This window comes from Dreissena polymorpha, chromosome 10 (genome assembly GCF_020536995.1).
Source record: "Dreissena polymorpha isolate Duluth1 chromosome 10, UMN_Dpol_1.0, whole genome shotgun sequence".
In the NCBI taxonomy this organism is placed as follows: domain Eukaryota; kingdom Metazoa; phylum Mollusca; class Bivalvia; order Myida; family Dreissenidae; genus Dreissena; species Dreissena polymorpha.
Genome location: NC_068364.1, coordinates 60,409,106 through 60,429,806, shown reverse-complemented (window position 1 = coordinate 60,429,806; position 20,701 = coordinate 60,409,106). Strand labels below are relative to the sequence as shown.

The window sequence follows — 20,701 nt, the reverse complement described above, 5'->3', positions numbered from 1 at the left end:
AAACTGGAGCAAGTCCATATAATGTACTCAACATAACCAGCGTGTTTGCCTTTTTAAACGAACAAAAAGTTCACATTCTTTAAATTGGGTCATATGTTACTAAAAAGTAACAATAGAGCTTTAATTAATAGAATTATGCAATTTGATGATACTTTATTATGTACTTGCAAATTGACAGTAGAAGTGATCATTGACAAAATGTCAAAAAATCAGATAATAGTGGGGTATTTAGTGAAAAGTCAAAAAAAACAACTGTTATTTATTATAAATCCATAATTGAATGCAATTGTCAATTGAATTATAATTGATTGAACTTGGAAATAGATTGATGGAATAATCATCAAGCAGGTTTGAAAGTGGTTTGCTTTAGTTATAAACAAAACAATTCAAGCAATATGTAAAACAAGAAAGACATAAATAATTGAGCCAGTTTAATGGACATCTAAGCTTCATCCATGTGCCCAAAATATTGCCAAAGATTAAACTGTGCAGTCCCACATGCTTATCAAAATTGACACTTTCTTCTTTTAATGAATTTTGTTTTTCAAAGGAAGTCTTTTATATACAAATATTCAGTCTCAGCAGACAGTTTTTATCCCTAATAAGCTGCAGCGGACTTAACAGGCTAATCTCCAACTATACTTTACATGCATCAAATCTGGTTTTCACAGAGACCTCCGTTGTATTTACCAATTACCCTAAAATTTATAGAAACAAAAGCTACATTCATCTTACAAAACACTCATAATCACTATTTATTTCCTATATTTATGCACATACAAGTGTAACACAAGTATAATTAATACGGCAACTATATTTTAGTGTCATACTTTTAAACAATTTCACTTCACTCACTAAGGACAAATAAATAATACAGTTGACTCCTTGGATCATATTGCTATTTTCAAACATGGCTTATATATCATTAAAACAAAATTAACGTTCATAAAGATTTGACAAAAAATTGACTTTTCAAGTGTTAAAAGGCTTTATTTTATTTGAACAAGTGACCAAAATCAATCTAAGACAAGATTTCATTTGGGCATATGTTCTTCAAAGAATGTGTCTTTTAGAGTGTAACAAAGCTTTATTACGGCCATATGAGAAAAGTTGTCCCGCAGAGTTTCATGAAGATCGGACAAAAATGTGGCATCTTGATTATTAACACGATAAATGTTAAACCTTACAGTGCTGGAACCGAATTTTTAAGGCCTTTGCACACAGTTTGGATCCAGATGAGACGCCACAGAACGTGGCGTCTCATCTGGATCCAAACTGTTTGCTATTCTTTGAAAAAAATCGAAGAAAATGCTAATTTGAGTAATTCAGCAGATGACATTTTAGCAGATGACAAATTACCCAGCATGCAAAGGGTTAACCATACACAACACATGATTTATATGCCGTACAATAGGCAATCATACAAGTTCACAATGAGCACATTGTTCTTAGATGAGCTAATAAAATATACATTATAATTTAAGATTTGCTTTATTGTCACTAAGATGTGAGAAACGTTATATTGTTTGGGTTCTAAATAACCAAGGCACAATTACTTGTGATTTAATGGCAATAAATATTGGATGTAAGTTTTTTTACTGGCATAGAAAAAATAGTTATAGTTTGATACATGACAAACAAAGACGATTCTACACAGGACACAAAACACATTATTGTTGTAAAATAACAAAATCAACAACAAGAAAAAATAACTCTTAAAAATAAACAATACATTTTAACTTAAAAAGCAAAGAATGTTAGCAGATCATGTCATCAAAATAATTGCAGCTTGTTGCACTTTAAAATAAAAGAGAGCAAAAATAGGACAACTGCTTAATTCATGTTTGTGAAGTATCGTTAAGCCTGGCACATATAAGAGAGCCTTAACACACAGCCATTGAAAGAAAAGACTGGAGTCATTATATTAAAACTTAAAACACATATATATAGCAAAAAATATAAACACACACACATTACACTCATGGCTATAGTTTTTCCCATACATCTGACTGAACAAATTCCGCTTCTGTTTGTGACAGAATAGTTAAACACATTAATGCTAGCTATTTATTGTGCAATACAAAAGTGAATGCTGGTAAAATTTTACCTAACTTTTTTTCACATTTAAAGTATACTTATAGTACAAGCACAGTTTTTTCTTAACCCATTTATGCCTAGCGTCTAGAAAAAAGGCCTTGGCAAACAGCGTAGACCCAGATAAGGCGCTGCATGATGTGGAGTCTCATCTGGGTCTGCACTGCAGTTTCCTTAAAGCAATTTCTGTAAGAAATATTCTAAATATAGAAATAAATATACTAGACATCCCTAATTTTGGAAATAAATTGATCCAATTTAGAAGGATGGGAGACCCCAGTAGGTTAATGTCAGCAAAAATAGTCGCATGTATAGAACGTATGACTGGTATCCCGAAAACGGGGGTTTCCCGCCAAGATAAGGACATATGGCATGCATGATTGCGTATCCGGTAAAACCTCTGTTATTAGACAAAAATCATAATCACAGAAACTAACAAAAACAAGAGGGTCATGATGGCCCTAAATCGCTCACCTGACTAACCTTGCTACAGCAACTTAAATTCTATCATACCAATATACAATCCCAAGCCCCATTTCATTAATTAATACATTCTGACAAAATTTCATTAAGACATGATGAAAACTGTGATCTCTTTCATCTACACAAGGTTTTACTAGAATTGGCCCGGTGACCTAATTTTGACCCCAGATGACCCATATACGATCCAAAATCAGATATTATTAAGATAAACATTCTGACCAAATTTCATAAACATCTGATGAAAACTGTGACCTCTATTGTCTACACAAGGTTTTTATATTATTTGACCTAGTGACCTAGACTTTGACCCCAGATGACCTAAATACAACCCAACCCAGATTTCATCAAGATAAACATTCTGACCAAATTTCATAAAGATTGGATGAAAACTGTGACCTCTATTGTCTACACAAGTTTTGTTCTATTATTTGACCTAGTGACCTAGTTTTTGACCCCAGATGACCCAAATACAATCCCAACCCAGATTTGATTAAAATAAACATTCTGACTAAATTTCATAAAGATTGGATGAAAACTATGACCTCTATTGTCTACACAAGGTTTTTATATTATTTGACCTAGTGACCTAGTTTTTGACCCCTGATGACCCAAATACGATCCCAACCCAGATTCATCAAGATAAACATTCTGACCAAATTTCATAAAGATTGGATGAAAACTGTGACCTCTATCGTCTACACAAGGTTTTAATATAATTTGACCTAGTGACCTAGTTTTTGACCCCTGATGACCCAAATACAATCCCAACCCAGATTCATCAAGATAAACATTCTGACCAAATTTCATAAAGATTGGATGAAAACTGTAGCCTCTTCTGTCTACACAAACAAATTGTTGACGGAAACACGCACGCACGCACAACGGACGCCGGACATCAACAGTCAAATAAGCTCACCATGTCACTTCGTGACAGGTGAGCTAAAAATGGATGTTCAGTTGTTTTACATTTTATAAAAGGGTATTGCAGATCTTGTAAATAACTTTTGTGACAAACAACTTAATAAAGTAATTAAAAGGAGTTTGGAAAAAAGTATAGATTTGATGTACGAGATCAAAGTTATTTAGATAGCGCTAAGAAATGCATAAAGTCATCTTTATTTTCTAAAGGTTTTGTTTTTGGTCGCCCCAGATCTTTCCTGGCCCCTGTTCTTGTCTTGATTTCTAGCAGCACTGGTCCTTTTGCAGCCCTTAACTTTGCAATTCCTTTTATTACCTCCTCTTGAGTAATGGCTACAAATGCCTGTAACAGTAGTAAAAAAAGACAGCTTGTACATGTAACAGGGGAATAATAGGCTGCTAATTAGTGTCTCATAAATCATGATGTTATACAAAGCCTAATATGTAGAAGAGGCATAACTTTTGTAACTTAAGACATACAAATTGCATGCACTGCTTCATATCATACAGAACTACAGAACCATTCCTTACACTTGCAGACAAGTTTCACGGTGTAGATGCATATCGGTGGCCTCTGTCAAAATGCTGCCTCACTGTTCATTCTCGGCTGCCTCTTTGTTATAAACATGAAAGATACATATGCATGCCAAATATCAAGTTGCCATTTTCAATATTGCAAAAGTTATTGCAAATGTTAAAGTTGGCGCGAACCAACCAACAGACCAACACACCAACCAACCAACCAACCAACAGACAGGGCAAAAACAATATGTCCCCCACTATAGTGGTGGGGGACATAAAAATGGATGGTCGTTATTCACAAAACAGATAAGAAAATTTAAAATTAAAACCCGTAAACACATTTGTGCATAAAAAGCGGTGCATATATCCAGCTACAGGTTTACAGTATTTCGCAGGTCCAAACACTTATCACAAACTATATCGAAGATGGAATGATGACGAGGGTGTGTTAAAAAGTCATCAAAGTGGCATGTATACACGATTGTTCCACCACCCTTGTCATCATTCCATCTTCGATAGAGTTTGTGATAAGTGTTTGGACCTGCGGAATACTGTGAACCTGTAGCTGGATATATGCTTCAACTCATGGACCACCTCTTTTTATGCACAAATGTGTTTACGGGTTTTAATTTTAGATTTTGTTATCTGTTTTGTGAATTACGATCATCTATTTTTCATGTTTATAACAGAGAGGCAGCCGAGAATGAACAGAGAGGCAGCATTTTGACAGAGAGGCCACCGATATGCATCTACACCGTGAGTTTGTGTCTATGTACAGATGGAGAGACATAAATGTACATAGTGGTTACAGTTTACATCCATTTAGTTTGTAATTGATGGTACAGTAGACTCTCTGTAAACTGGACGGTCTGGGGACCGGCCTGATCGTCCGAATTTCAGAGAGTTCCGTTTTACCAAGAGTAGGCATAGTGCCAAAATATATATGGTTTGCATTGTGTACAAAATCATATATGAATACAACAAACCATATACATTTACATGTACCTTGTGATCACTGTACTCATGTAATGTTTATGTTTAAAAGGACTGTCAACCACGAATAACGAAAACAGACAAGTTATAAAATACCTTAATCTTTTACAATTATTAGTTTATATTGATTAAAATATCACGACTGCTATATTTCATTACTTGAGAACATTTCTTATTTTCAGTATATTCGGTAATAAACTTTCCCGATGTGAAATCGAAAGTACATCGCGAAAATAGGTGACATAACGATATACACACTATAAATAACGCAAGTAGATTGATCATTTTATATATAAAATATATACAATTCACAACACATGCACAATTTGCATTCCTGGGTTTACCACGTGACGATGATGATCAATCTACTTATAGTTAAGTAGGTACCTGGTAGACATACCCAGTAAAATATATTACCAAATATACTGAAAATATGAAAACTTAACAACTTTGTTCAAGTAATGTAATATACCAGTCGTGATATTTTAATCAATATAAACTAATAATTGTAAAAAAAATACCGTTTTTATTAAAACTTTTCTTCGTCGTCGTGGTTGACAGTCCCTTTAAAGTATTGTTCAAAAAATGTGTTTTCAATCGATTAAAAGCAAAAAAACATTCCATACCGACTTGTTTTTATTAATCCCAAAGTGAGCGTGGTGTTTTATAAATGTACCTACATGTACATGCGTACGTGACATTTGTCATATAGGCGAGTGAGGTGTGTTCGAGTTCGCTATAAATAGCTCTGAATTAATTAAGTTTTATTTGTTACAAATAGGAAGTGCCAAACGTCATAGACAATTTTGATGAGTTACAACACAAATACGATTGTTGTGGACACACGATTTATTATTCAAGACATAACACATTTCACAAAACATATACACAAAAAAACAACGTCATATATTTAAGACATTCATAATCTCAGCAAGTCTTGTCAAAACCTACACTTGCATGTAGATTTTAGATAACTATTACGGAAGATACGTTTGTAATTACGAAAAGGCCATGAATGAATTTGCAGTCAGATGGATGGATATTTAATGGTCATATTTCTCACAGTTTTATCTGACAAACAAACAAACAAACAACCATTTAAGCGTTTAAAAAACGGCTATAAGATCTTTTAAACTACCCGAGACGATCGCAAGAATGTGATCGTCGCAACGACATGCATTAATTTTGTAATTAACTTGTTTATCATAAGCTTAATAAAACAATCGCGTGAATCACTGTTTGGTGTTACCGCACGTCTATAATAGACATTCACAGTTTGTCTTACAGTATTTAATCGGAATTCAATAGCGCAGTAACGACTTGACACCTTTATGGTATGTTTAATCCGATTATTGATAAGTGCGCGAGCGGAATGTGTGACACCCCATGTGCTGTACTGACTAGGTATTGTAATTTACACACCTTGCGCATCTTGAGAATTCGGACCGTCTGCTGTACTCAATGTATTTTAAATTAAAAATGACAAAATTCAAGGAGATATCCGTTTGGTTTCCAGTTTTTAGAGTTCGGTATACATGTATTCAACATTTTTTAACAAAGAATAGAAGGGGAAAATACGGGACTGGCCCGACTGTTCGGAATCGGGAGATTTCCGTTATTCGGAGAGTCCGGTATAGCCAGAGTCTACTGTATTAATAACATAATTATGGGCCAGTGTAACTAAAACAAGAGCACCACCTTGCGGATGCAGACCGCTCATCTATTTTTCTTTTTATAGGTGAAGGGACCTTTCTCAATACTTCAATCAAAAAAGATGGAGGGGTGGGGTGGAAAGGGGTGTATAGTGTGGGGGTGTGGTCATTCATTACATTATCTTCCAAAAATAAGAAATACAAATGCCAAAAAAACAAAATTAGGGGGGGGGGGGGTTCTTGGGTGTGATAGTTGAACGGTCTTTCAAAAATAAAATAATAAAAATAAATATTTTGTTTTTTTTACTATGTTTCAAAAAAAGGGGGAGGGAGGGTCGAGGGGGGGGGGGTATAGTTAGAGGATGTGGTCATTTATAAGATGATCTTTCAAAAATAAAAAATAAATGAAAAATAAATATCACTTTTTTAGGGGAGGGGGATTCGACGGGGGGGGGGGGGGGGGGGGGGGGGGGGCATGGGGGATGGTTTGGGTGGAGCCTATTGTCAGGTAAGAGTTTTTTTGTCAAAGTGTCAATCAAATCTGATCATAAATAACGAAGTCATGGCAATTTTAGCAAAATTTAATTATTTGACCTTGACAACCAAGGTCATTCAAAGGTCAAGGTAAAATTCAACTTGCCAGGTACAGTACCCTCATGATAGTATGAAAGTATTTGAAGTTTGAAAGCAATAGCCTTGATACTTTAGAAGTAAAGTGGATGTAAACACAAAATTTTACCATATATTCAAAGTTACTAAGTCAAAAAAGGGCCAAAATTCCGTCAAAATAACAACCAGACTTATGCAACTTGTCCTGTACAGTCCCCTTACGATAGTTTGCATTTGTTCCAAGTCTGAAAGCAATAGCCTTGATACTTTAGGAGTAAAGTTGACCAAAACACAAAACTTAACGAAATTTTCAATTTTCTAAGTATAAAAGGGCCATAATTATGTCAAAATGACAGTCAGAGTTACAAAACTTTGCCTGCATAGTCCCCTTATGATAGTTAGTAAATGTCGCAAGTATGTAAGCAATAGCTTTGATACTTTAGGAATAAAGTGGACCTAAACACAAAACTTAACCAAATTTTCAATTTTCTAAGTATAAAAAGGGCACATAATTCTGTCAAAATGCACGCCAGAGTTATCTTACTTTGCCTGCCCAGACCCCTCATGATAGTTAGTAAGTGTACCAAGTTTGAATGCAATAGCTTTGATACTTTATGAGAAAAGTGGACCTTACACAAAACTTAACCGGACGCCGACGCAGACGCAAAGGTGATGATAATAGCTCATATATATATTTTTAAATAGATGAGCTAAAAATCATAATAATTAGTAAATTTACCAAGTTTAACAATAATTATAATATTTAGCTACTGAACCAATAGCAAAATAAATCAGGTCTGCTCTGAGAATACAGGGCTAAATGCATGTGCTTTAAGTGTCATCTAAAATTAGCCTAATCAGTTCACACAGGTTTATAAGGGATGACACAATCTTCCTAAAATAGATTTCTGTCGAAAAGAGTCTTGCTTAAAACAACAAATATCATACAAGCGGAAAGGGTCGTCCCCGATTATCTTGGATTACACTTTACGCACATGCATTAATCCCCCTTTTTATAGAGCCAGGCTTAGATAAAACTATGACAACAGATAAGATCCTACCTCCCTATAACCACAGCCCCGCGCTATGGCCCCAAAGTTGAAGTTGTCATGGTTGCCTGCGTCTGTAGGTTGACCCCCCACTGAGTCGTGAGAGCCGTTGTTGATGATTACGTGCTTCAGGTTCTCTGGCCCATGCTGACCTATAGTCGCCAAGGCGCCCATGTGCATGATCACTGAACCATCTCCGTCCAGACATATTATCTATAAAAGATGCAAACAAACAACCAGACAGTTTATCCTTAGACGATGCAAACATACAACCAGACAGATTATCTGTAGAAGAAGCAAACACACTAGTTGTCTAACAATTACTGTTAATTTTTAATTGTCATTTATGTTTCTTCACACCATTGAAGTTTGATTAACTCATGGATTATTAATATATTTATATGAAAATCTCTTATTCTGTTATATAAATATTAAGCAAATGCAACAGCTGCATGCTCAAATATTAAGATTTAATGATGGTTGCCTGAATATAAAACTTTCATACAAATTGACATTTAAGGTTAAGCCTTATATAATACTGGTTAATTATACAATACTATTGTTTTATTATGTAAGCCCGCCAGCAAATAAATAACATGATTTATCCAGCCTCTGTTGCAAACATTGACCAAAACAAGATGTGTTTGTGAAACACAATGTCCCCCTATATGATGTTTGACCTTGTAGGATGACCTTGACCTTGACCCTTCACCACTCAAAATGTGCAGCTCCATGAAATACACATGCATTTCAAATATAAAATTGCTAGCTTCAATATTGCAGAAGTGACATTACATGAGCAATTTTGACCCATATATTTGACCTTGAAGGATGACCTTGACCTTGACCTTTCTCCACTAAAAATGTGCAGCTCCATGAGATACACATGCATGCCAAATATGAAGTTGCTCTCTTCAATATTGCAAAAGTATTCATAAAATTAGAGATTTGGGCCACATATATTTGACCTCTGACCTTGAAGGATGACCTTGACCTTGACCTTTCACCTCTCAAAATGTGCAGCTCCATGAGATACACATGCATGCCAAATATCAAATTGCTATCTTCAATATTGCAAAAGTACTCATAAAATGAGCGATTTTGGCCACATATATTTGACATCTGACCTTGAAGGATGACCTTGACCTTGACCTTTCACCACTCAAATTGTGCAGCTCCATGAGATACACATGCATCCCAAATATCAAGTTGCTATCTTGAATATTGAAATACTGCAAAAGTGTACATTAAATGAGCGATTTTGACCCATATATTTGACCTTTGACCTTGAAGGATGACCTTGACCTTTCACCACTCAAAATGTGCAGCTCCATGAGATACATATGCATGCCAAATATCAAGTTCCTATCTTCAATATTGCAAAAGTTATTGCAAATGTTAAAGTTGGCGCAAACCAACCAACCAACAGACCAACCAACCAACCAACAGACCAACAAGACAGGGCAAAAACAATATGTCCCCCACTACTATAGTGGGGGACATAAAAAGCAGGGTCGAATAAACTTTCCTATCTCCAGTCAACAGGAAGTAGTGTATTCATACGCACGCTGTGACGATTAACATGTTCTAATTTTTTACCTTTAAATTTTTTGGGGCGCATCATGAATGTTAACGTTATATTATGTATCCTCCATTTTTTCTTCTTTAAAATATATTATCAAACCAGCTTTCCGTATTTATCATTTTCATTTACTTGATTACGCAATTTATGACGTATCGAGTGTAACGTCATTTCTTTGATGAAACAAACTATCTAATTTCTCTATAGATTTGAGGGAAAACTTTTGACATGGTGGTTTTAACAGTATTTTTTTATATGTTTAAATCATAGAATGAATCATAAACGTATTTCGGATTGTGTTTGTCATTTATAATTGTTTTCTTCGATATGAATAAAATGATTCACTACGGCAGGATTACGTTTTCGAAAAGCAATGGATTAAAATTGTCATTAAGGTAAATACAATTACGTTTTTGTTTTGCTGCTGCATTTGTTTTTCATTTTTAGCAAGAAAAATATCACATTCTCGATTTGTTTTTTATTTCTTCTGATATTTTCAATAGGAAAGTATTAAAAGGAACAGTTTAAAGTGGACCTATTTTTTACGAGACACAATCGGTAGTTATTCGGTCGTCTGGAATGTTGTGTACATGTAGGAGGCTCGACAAGAATAATTATATTGTTATGTCAATTTATCATTTGTCTGATAAAATGTGTCAACGGCATGAAGCTGGATAAATAGAGTACATGGTTGGGGCCGAGATGGAGAAAGTTTATCTGGTTCGGCCCGAAAAAGAAAAATAGGGCTAGCTAAAGCTTGCCGTATTTTCTTTTTCTAAGCCTCACCGTATAAACTTTCTCCATCTCGGCACCAACCATATATTCTCTATATTTTGTTCTGCATATGTGGGGTGTTATTAATCCTGAGTGTTTGTATAGGTGACCAACCCACCTGTCTGTTATGTTTCTGAATGGCAATGCCCAGGGCTATAGAGGAGGCGTGGCCCATCGAGCCCACGGTGAGGAAATCCCTCTCATGGCCGTCCTCCCTGGCCACTCTGTACATGAAGACAAAGAGGCAAATAAAAAATATGTGCATACAATGTTGTCTTGGAAACTTGGTTGAAATAGACAACATTGTATCTTACCTAAAACAAACAACTTCTTAATATTTCACTTGCAACCCCAGTTCACTTGGTGGCTCAGTATTGATTACATATAAGGTAAAGTAATTACTTTCAAAGTAATTGATATCATGTAAAAAAAAATCTTTAGAAAAAAAACTTAAGCTATGTCCCTTTCATAAACAAGATGACATTGTAAAAATAAAACATTAAAGTATCGTTTACTATGCAAAAGATTAGCACCCAATTAGGTTAATTCAGCCAGCCCAGTTGATAAAGTGCTGAACTAAAAATCAGAGAAGCACACTCCCCATATACCTGGCCATTCTCCACATATAAGGTAAGAAGGGAAGTTGGCAGCTTCAGGCAAAAGTATGTGCATTTAGTGAAGTTTTGTTAAAAACAGCAAACCATCCAACTAAACAAAACAAGAGGGCCTAAAAGGCCCAAAGTCCCCCACATGAGATACAAAGGAACTACCCATCTCTGTGCAGCCATAGATATCATTAGAACAAATGTTCTGACCTAGTTTCATGAAGAGTGAACTATACATGTAACGTTAAGAGTGTAAACAAGGTTCTACAATAGCAATATTATAAGGATAATTCCCCCCCCCCTTTGCGGCAATGTTTTTCAACAGACTGAAACCATTTTCAACCTCGTCAATGCTCTTATTTAAACCAAATGTTCTGACCATGTTTCATAAAGATTGAACATTAAATGTGACTTTAAGAGTGTTAACAAGATAGTTATAGCCATATAAGAAACAAGAGGGCCAAGATGGCTCTAGTTCGCTCACCTGAGAGGAGTCGGTTCATTCAATCTTAACCTAATGTCAAACATGACCTAGATATTGACCAGACAAACATCCTGGTCAAGTTTCATCATTATTGAATCAAAACTCTGGCGTAGGGAGTGTTTTTGTTTTTGTAAGATTTGAAATAGTGACCTATATTTTGAGTTGACCCCCCCTTACCAAACATCAAATTTTGCTTACAAGGATTTTGTATAATATAATGAAAATTTGGACAATCTAAGGGCAATAATTATGGCATTAATTATGTGATTTTGCTCATCATCAAACTTGACTGAGATCTTTCAGCAACTTTGATCAAGAATGCTTGAGAAATGTGAATGCAAGAGTGTTTACAAACCAAATGTGGACAGACTGACAGCAGACAAGGACCAATCCTAAAACCTCACCTGAGCAATCAGGTGAGCTAAAAAGTGTGTTTCACCGATCTGAGCCATTTTCCAACTTGTCCAAGAAATCAATAAAACCAATGTATTGACTAAGTTTCATGATGATTAGCCAAAAAATGTGACATCTATAGTGTTAGATCACAAGGTTTCTCTCTATATAGTCACATAAGGAAAACTTGCTCACCACCCTGGCAGCAATGTTTATTGAACCATCGGGACCATTTGCAAAGTCATCTGAGATATATATAAAACAAATCTATTCACCAAGTTTCATGATGATTGGGCAAAAAATGTGACTTCTAGAGTGTTCACAAGCTTTTTTTTCCTATATAAATATAAGAAAACTGCCCCCCACCCCCGACAGCCATGTTATTCAACTGACCGGAACCATTTTCCAACTCAACTCTCGTATCAAGGAAACAAATGTTCTGACCAAATTTCATGAAAATTGGGCCAAAAATGTGACTTCTAGAGTGTTCACATGTTTTCACTATATACATATAGAGAAAAATGCCGCGCCCACTGGCGGCCATGTTTTTTCACCGATCCCAACCATTTTCAAACTTGTCCGACATATCAATAAAACCAATGTTTTGACCAACTTTCATGATGATTGGGCAAAAATTGTGACTTCTAGAGTGTTTACAAGGTTTCTCTATAGCCATATAAGGAAAACTGCCCCGCCCACTGGCGGCCATGTTTTTCAATGGACTGGAATCACTTTTGAACTCAACCAACATATCATTAAGACAGACATATAGACAAAGTTACATGAAGATTGGGCATTAAATGTGACTTCTACAGTGTCTAAAAACTTTCCTCTTTTTTTTACCTAGTGACCTAGTTTTTGACCCAGCATGACCCAGTTTCAAACTCGATCGAGATATCATTGGAACAAATCTTTTGACCAAGTTTCATGAGGATCGGACAATAAATGTGGCCTCTAGAGTGTTTAGTAACAAATGTGGACGGACGGACGGACGACGGACAAAGACCAGTCACAAAAGCTAAAAAAAGAGCTGTCACCATAGGATGACATATGCCCCCTATAAACGCTTTAATAGGAGTTATCTCATTTTTCGAAACCTAAACGCAGATTTCTAAACCTAAACGCGGACCATACGTTCAAGGTCAAGGTCACAGGGGTCAAAATTTGTGAATGTATGGAAAGGCCTTGTCCATATAAACATGCATACCAAATATGAATGTTATATCTCAAGGGACATAGAAGTTATGAGCATTTTTCAAAACCTAAACGCAGATTTCGAAACCTAAACGCAGACCCTAAGTTCAAGGTCGAGGTTTGTGCGTATGGAAAGGCCTTGTCCATATACACATGCATACCAAATATGAAGATTATATCTTAAGGGACATTGAAGTTATGAGCATTTTTCGAAACCTAAACACAGATTTTGAAACCTAAACGCGGACCCTTAGTTCAAGGTCACAGGGGTTAAAAATTGTGTGCGCATGGAAAGGCTTTGTCCATATACACATGCATACCAAATATGAAGGTTATATCTCAAGGGACATAGAAGTATTAGCATTTTTCGAAACCTTAACGCAGATTTCGAAACCTAAACGCGGACCCCAAGTTCAAGGTCAAAGTCACAGGGGTAAAAAAATGTGTGCGTATGGAAAGGCCTTGTCCATATACACATGCATACCAAATATGAAGGTTATATCTCAAGGGACATAGTAGTTATGAGCATTTTTCGAAAAGTAAACGCAGATTTCGAAACCTAAACGCGGACCCAAAGTTCAAGGTCAAGGTCACAGGCTAAAAAAATGTGTGCGTAAGGAAAGGCCTATTCCATGCATACCAAATATGAAGGTTATATCTCAAGGGACATAGATGTAATGAGCATTTTTTGAAACCTAAATGAAAAGTGTGACAGAAAGACGGACAGACAGACGGACGGACAGACAGTCCGAGCACTACATGCCCCCTTTTCTTCGAAAGGGGGCATAAAAACATCCCACCTTGAAAAACAATTAGTACATAAATGAAACACAACTACACTGTATTACTATGAAAACATTAATAATCAAAGGGGAATAACTACTGTAAATGTAAATGCAATATTTAGAAGAGTTGTCTCACATGTTACATGAAGTTAATTCATGATTGTTTGCCAGCCTTTTTATTGTATAAATATAAGGAAAACTGCCATGTCCCCCTGGCAACCATTTTTTCAACAGACCGGAACCATTTTCAAACTTAACTCGCGTATCTAGGAAAAAAAAGTTCTGACAAAATTTCATGAAAATTGGGCCAAAAATATGACTTCTAGAGTGTTTACATGTTTTCACTATATTCATATAGAGAAAAATGCCCGGCCCACTGGCGGCCATGTTTTTTCACCGATCTGGACCATTTTTTAACTCGTCCGAGAAATCAATAAAACCATTGTTTTGACCAACTTTCATGATGATTGGGCAAAAATTGTGATTTCCAGAGTGTTTACAAGGTTTCTCTTTAGCCAAATAAGGAAAACTGCCCCGCCCACTGGCAGCCATGTTTTTCAACGGACTGGAACCACTTTTGAACTTAACAATCAGGTGAGCTAAAAATGCCTTGCCCCTTGGCAGCCATGTTTATCAATCAACCGGAACAATTTTTGAAACGGTCCAAACGATCATTGGTACACATCTTCTGTCAAAGCTTCATGAAGATCAGACAATAAATGTGACCTCTAGAGTGTTAACAAGGTTTTTCTGTAGACATATATAGACATATGAGGAAAAATGCCTCGCCCCTGGTGGCCATGTTTTTCAAGTAAATGGAACCATTTTCGAACTCGTCCAAGATATCATTGGTAATCTTCTGACCAAGTAATGAAGTTTCATGATGATTGCAAAATGAATGTGTCCTCAATAGTGTTAATAAGGTTTTGCTATAGCCATGGCGGCCATGTGTTTCACCAGACAAGAACCATTTTTTAACCCATCCAAGATATTGTTAGGACAAAATTTCTTACCAAGTTTCATAAAGAGGGGACAATAAATGTGATCACTAGAGTGTTAACAAGGTTTTAATATAGTCATATATAGCCCTATTAGGGAAAATGCCCCGCCCCCTTGTGGCCATGTTTTTCAAGCATTCGGAACTATTTTCGAACTTGTCCAAGATATCTTTGGAACAAACTTTCTGACCAAATGTCATTGACAATAAATGTGGCCTCTAGAGTGTTAATAAGGTTTTACTTCAGTCATTTCAGGAAAAATGCCCCGCCCTCTGGCGGCCAAGTTTTTTAACCAACTGGAACCATTTTTGAACTCGTCCAAGATATCATTTAGAAAAATCTTCTGACCAAGTTTAATGAAGATTGGACAATAAATGTGGCCTCTAGAGTGTTAACAAGGCAAATGTTGACACCTCACAACGCACGATGGATGACGGGCAATATGGGATCACAAAAGCTCATTGAGCTCAGGTGAGCTAAAAAAGTAATGTTTATGCTGGTTGAAAGCAATATTTAGAGGATAATACTTGGCTGAGCTGGGCCGGGCAGTGATAATCAGCCTGCAGGGAGCATAAAGGCCAGAGGGCCGATTGCGACCTGGGGCCGATTATCACTGCCCGGCCCGGCTCAGCCGTGTATTAAGGTCTATAACATATATCTTACTTTTATACTAAATTATAGATGGGCACAGGTTTTGAGTCATAAAATCATACTATTTTGGTCGTCACTAAAATTTATGAAGAACCAGCTTTCCGTACTTATATTTTCATTGAATTGATTACGCAATTTATGACGTACCTCATGTGACGTAATTTAAATGACGAAACTAGCTAGATGCTTTGGATTTAAGGACAACAACAAATCAGAGTGTTTTTATTTAACAGTTAAATATTTTTTAAACGTTGAACGATTAGTGTGGTTGTTTACGATGGATTATTTTACTATTATGAATGTGAATAACAGTGTTGGGATATAAAACTGGAATGAAACTGGTGAGACTGCATTTTCGATTTCGCTATAATGTCAAATAGCCCGATGTTTTGTTGAATAATTGATTTATTAAATATAAGAAAAGTGTAAGTGAATTGTTCTTTAACTGTTCGAAGGAAATTGATGATGAATTAAAAGGGTAATTTCTTTGATGAATAAGTCTTTCTTTTGTCAGTCGATCAAAGACTGTCTATCCACAAAGAATTGCCTGCTTACATCCAGTGCTTTAAAATGGTAAAAGTAGATGGCGATCAAGAAATGTGTCCAAAATTTTAACTCGTCATGGAAGCAAATTAAACTTTACGAAAATAAACATGATTATTACACAACTGCGGTGAGTAGAACAATAACCTAGATGTTTTACTTTTTTATGGCTAAGACTGGATGTGGATGCCATTTTTTCCAGTTGAGCGTCACGGGCACACATTCTGAGGGCAGAATATAAATAATCGGCCCTGGGGCCGAATAGATATAACGACCCTGCAATGGTGATAATAGCATGAACAACTGTACAAATTTGTTACTATATATAGTAAGGTATGTATTATTTGCTGGTAACAGTATAACGTTTGGGTTTTATTTCAAGGATTGTTAAAACAAATCCAATCTTTTCTCCATGTATAATGCTAAAACATCATATAATAATTTGGTAAATAAAAAAAAATTCCAAATCTGTGCTCCGCAAAAAAACAACCATATTGGTACTAAGTTTGCCCTACAAAGCAAGTTCGAACAGAAACTTAAAATAAGAATAAAATTATCAACTCCACAAATTTCTTTAGGGATCTTCGGGTAAAAAATAGTCTTTTAAATATTCTGCAAGCCCTTACACAGAGCCAGTAAAGCTGGGAACCAGGAACATATTTTAGAATACTGGCTCTCATGGGCACCAAAAATTCAGACCAAATACCAGTTTTGAGCTCAGAGAGTGGTGAATTGTAATTAGCAATTACAAAATAGCTAGACATTGTGACCAGTAATGGCTTTGGGACATTTACCGCGACTGCGGGCAGACACATACAACTGACAAAACAGGCACCTGTATTCATATAGTTCCCTTGAAAGCATGCCCGTTGTCCCGACTATGACGTCTTTTGGTCCCAACCCGTCAATGATCAGCTGCAAGGCTTTCTCTCTGGACAGTGGAAACACGGGAGGCAACTTGGGCAGCTTGTATGGGGAGAACGTCTGCCGCCTGACAAGCAGCGCATAGGGCCCCTTGTGAGAGTCTAGGTAGTGTCTGGCACTCTGCAGCACAAGTCCTGCCCCCTCCTCATAGTCAGGTAAGGGCTGGAAGGGGATCCCCAGGGCAGCTGTGGACAAGATTAGGGGACGTATAATAACAAGCGCACCGCTTAATGGGTGCCAATGCTCGGCTGCGGGTGCAGTTTTGAATAAATGAATGCTGATCAGAAATTATTTCTAAAAAAAAATAGAGGTCACAATGACCTTGACCTTTGACCTAGTGACCCAAACATGGGTGTAGAACTCGTCAAGGTGCATCTACATATGAAGTTTCAAAGTTGTAGGTAGAAGCACTATGATTTTAGAGCCAATGTTAAGGTTTTAGCACGACGCCTACCGCGGACGGCATACGACACAACAAGACGAGCTGGCTATGACAATACCTCGGGTTTTCTCCGAAAACAGCCGAGCTAAAAATATAAAACTAGTAAACAACTGACTATTTTTTTAGTTTAAATACACAAATCCTTGTATATTTAATGCTTTATTTTGAGTTAAAAAGTTAATGTACATTTGTTAATATATGCTCAATGTAATAAAAATCATATATTTGCATAATTCTTGAGCTACATGAGTCGAATTATTATTGTTTTCAAACAATTGTTATAATGCCCCTTCCTTTAAGAAAATGGATTAGAATGTATTTGGAAACTTTCAGTATGAAACATTGTTATTGAAAAGATGAATGGCATTTACTGTAATTTATGTAACATTATTTGATATTAACATAAAAGAAATTTCTTAAGTCTATTCTTGGTTGGGCAGTGTGTCTTTATATCTGCCAATACATGATATTTGATGTGAGAAACAGTTTCAACTGCTATTCCAGATTTAGAGTGCCATCAGTTGAGTTAAAAATCAAGTGCCCAATTACTGACAACTATCAAACTGGCGTTATATATTAACCTATTCATAAAACACACCAAATCAAGACATAACAGTTAGGTAATTAACTATTTATTTTGTACCGAGTAGTCCTGGAGTTGTCTTGCCCTGGGTGATATGTTGGGGCTCGTCACGTTTGCCAGGTTCCCCACGCCAGCCAATCAGCATCAACATGGGAATGCTGTACACAGCTGGGACCGCTAGAGACATCAGCGGGTTCACTGTGTTACCCAGGCCAGAATTCTGAATGAATACATATGAACTGCTAGAGACATCAGGGGGTTCACTGTGTTACCCAGGCCAGAGTTCTGAATGAATACATAGGGACCGCTAGAGACATCAGGGGGTTCAATGTGTTACCCAGGCCAGAGTTCTGAATGAATACATAGGGACCGCTAGAGACATAAGTGGGTTCACTGTGTTACCCAGGCCAGAGTTTTGAATGAATACTTAGGGACCGCTAGAGACACCAGCAGGTTCACTGTGTTACCCAGGCCAGAGTTCTGAATGAATTCATCGGGACAGCTAGAGACATCAGTGGGTTCACTGTGTTACCCAGGCCAGAGTTCTGAATGAATACAAAGGGACCGCTAGTGACATCAGTGGGTTCATTGTGTTACCCAGTCCAGAGTTCTGAATGAATACATAGGGACCGCTTGAGACATCAGCGGGTTCACTGTGTTACCCAGGCCAGAATTCTGAATGAATACATATGAACCGCTAGAGACATCAGGGGGTTTACCGTGTTACCCAGGCCAGAGGTCTGAATGAATACATAGGGACCGCTAGAGACATCAGGGGGTTCAATGTGTTACCCAGGCCAGAGTTTTGAATGAATACATAGGGACCGCTACAGACATCAGCGGGTTCACTGTGTTACCCAGGCCAGAGTTCTGAATGAATACATAGGGACAGCTAGAGACATAAGTGGGTTCACTGTGTTACCCAGGCCAGAGTTCTGAATTAATACATAGGGACAGCTAGAGACATCAGTGGGTTCACTGTGTTACCCAGGCCAGAGTTCTGAATGAATACATAGGGACAGCTAGAGACATCAGTGGGTTCACTGTGTTACCCAGGCCAGAGTTCTGAATGAATACATAGGGACTGCTAGAGACATCAGTGGATTCACTGTGTTACCCAGGCCAGAGTTCTGAATGAATACATGTTTGAGCCTTGCTCTGTGAAAATGTGGCTTTGTGCATGTGTGTAAAGTGTTGTCCCAGATTAGCCTGTGCAGGCAAGACACTTTACATTTATGGATTTTTTTGTCTCAAGGAAGGCAGACTGCACAGGCTAATCTGGTACAGTACTTTACACACCAGCATTAAACAATATTTTCCCAGAGAAGGCTCATTTGGTCTTCTTAAATGCTTTGAGCTTTTAAAAGTACATACTGAAAGCCCTAAGTCTTCCCTGAAAGAACCAAATTCCATGTAAAAACTAGATGCGTTTGTGAAACACAATGTCCCCCTATATGACGTTTGACCTTGAAGGATGGCCTTGACCTTGTGAAGAATGACCTTGACCTTTCACCACTCAAAATGTGCAGCTCCATGAGATACACATGCCTGCCAAATATCAAGTTGCTATCTTCAATATTGCAAAAGTATTCATAAAATAAGCGATTTGGGCCACATATATTTGACCTCTGACCTTAAAGGATGACCTTGACCTTTCACCACTCCAAATGTGCAGCTCCATGAGATGCACATGCATGCCAAATATCAAGTTGCTATCTTCAATATTGCAAAAGTATTTATAAAATAAGTGATTTGGGCCACATATATTTGACCTCTGACCTTGACCTTTCCCCACTCAAAATGTGCAGCTCCATGATATACACATGCATGCCAAATATCAAGTTGCTATCTTCAATATTGCAAAAGTATTCATAAAATGAGCGATTTTATCCACATATATTTGACTTCTGACCTTGAAGGATGACCTTGACCTTTCACCACTCAAAATGTGCAGCTCCATGAGATACACATGCATGCCAAATATCAAGTTGCTATATTCAATATAGCAAAAGTTATTGCAAAATGTTAAAGTTGGCGCAAACAGACCAACCAACAGACCAACAGACCAACCAACCAACCAACCAAGTTTGTCTATACAATCCAATTCAATCAACCTAATACATTGTTACAAACACAATACCTGTTACCAAGTACATTCTAACAAACAAAAAACCTGTTACCATCAACATTAATTTGCGTATTTTTTGTTGCTTAATGCTCAAAACAAAACGTTGATAAAAAAAAAACATAATCAAACCAAAAGCAGAAGTTTTGAATTTACTATTTTATCTATCTTACTGAGCTTCCGGATATCAATGTAGCACGATTGGTTGATTAGACACAAGATCTATCTTGCCAAGGATTCTAGAGATAGTAGATGTAGACATATTGTTTATCAAATAGCAATATGTAACTTTGGCATT

The 20,701-nt window shown here is 36.8% G+C and overlaps 1 protein-coding gene across 9 annotated transcripts in view; it reads right to left on the bottom strand.

Moving 5' to 3' along the window:
- Nucleotides 1–246: 246 nt before the first annotated feature.
- The window catches only part of LOC127847049 (phosphonopyruvate decarboxylase-like), a 57,869-nt gene continuing 37,414 nt past the window's right edge, over nucleotides 247–20,701 (bottom strand). For 8 of the 9 annotated variants that reach the window (XM_052378582.1, XM_052378583.1, XM_052378584.1 and 5 more), the window contains 5 exons: nucleotides 18,339–18,498; nucleotides 17,165–17,438; nucleotides 10,795–10,900; nucleotides 8,333–8,533; nucleotides 247–3,838 (listed from right to left, as the gene is read on the bottom strand). In XM_052378582.1, the coding sequence (XP_052234542.1) occupies nucleotides 3,656–3,838; nucleotides 8,333–8,533; nucleotides 10,795–10,900; nucleotides 17,165–17,438; nucleotides 18,339–18,498 (924 nt within the window). In that variant the 3' untranslated portion in view covers nucleotides 247–3,655. The remainder of the gene's footprint in view (nucleotides 3,839–8,332; nucleotides 8,534–10,794; nucleotides 10,901–17,164; nucleotides 17,439–18,338; nucleotides 18,499–20,701) is intronic. The other variant, XR_008033797.1, reaches the window with a different exon arrangement.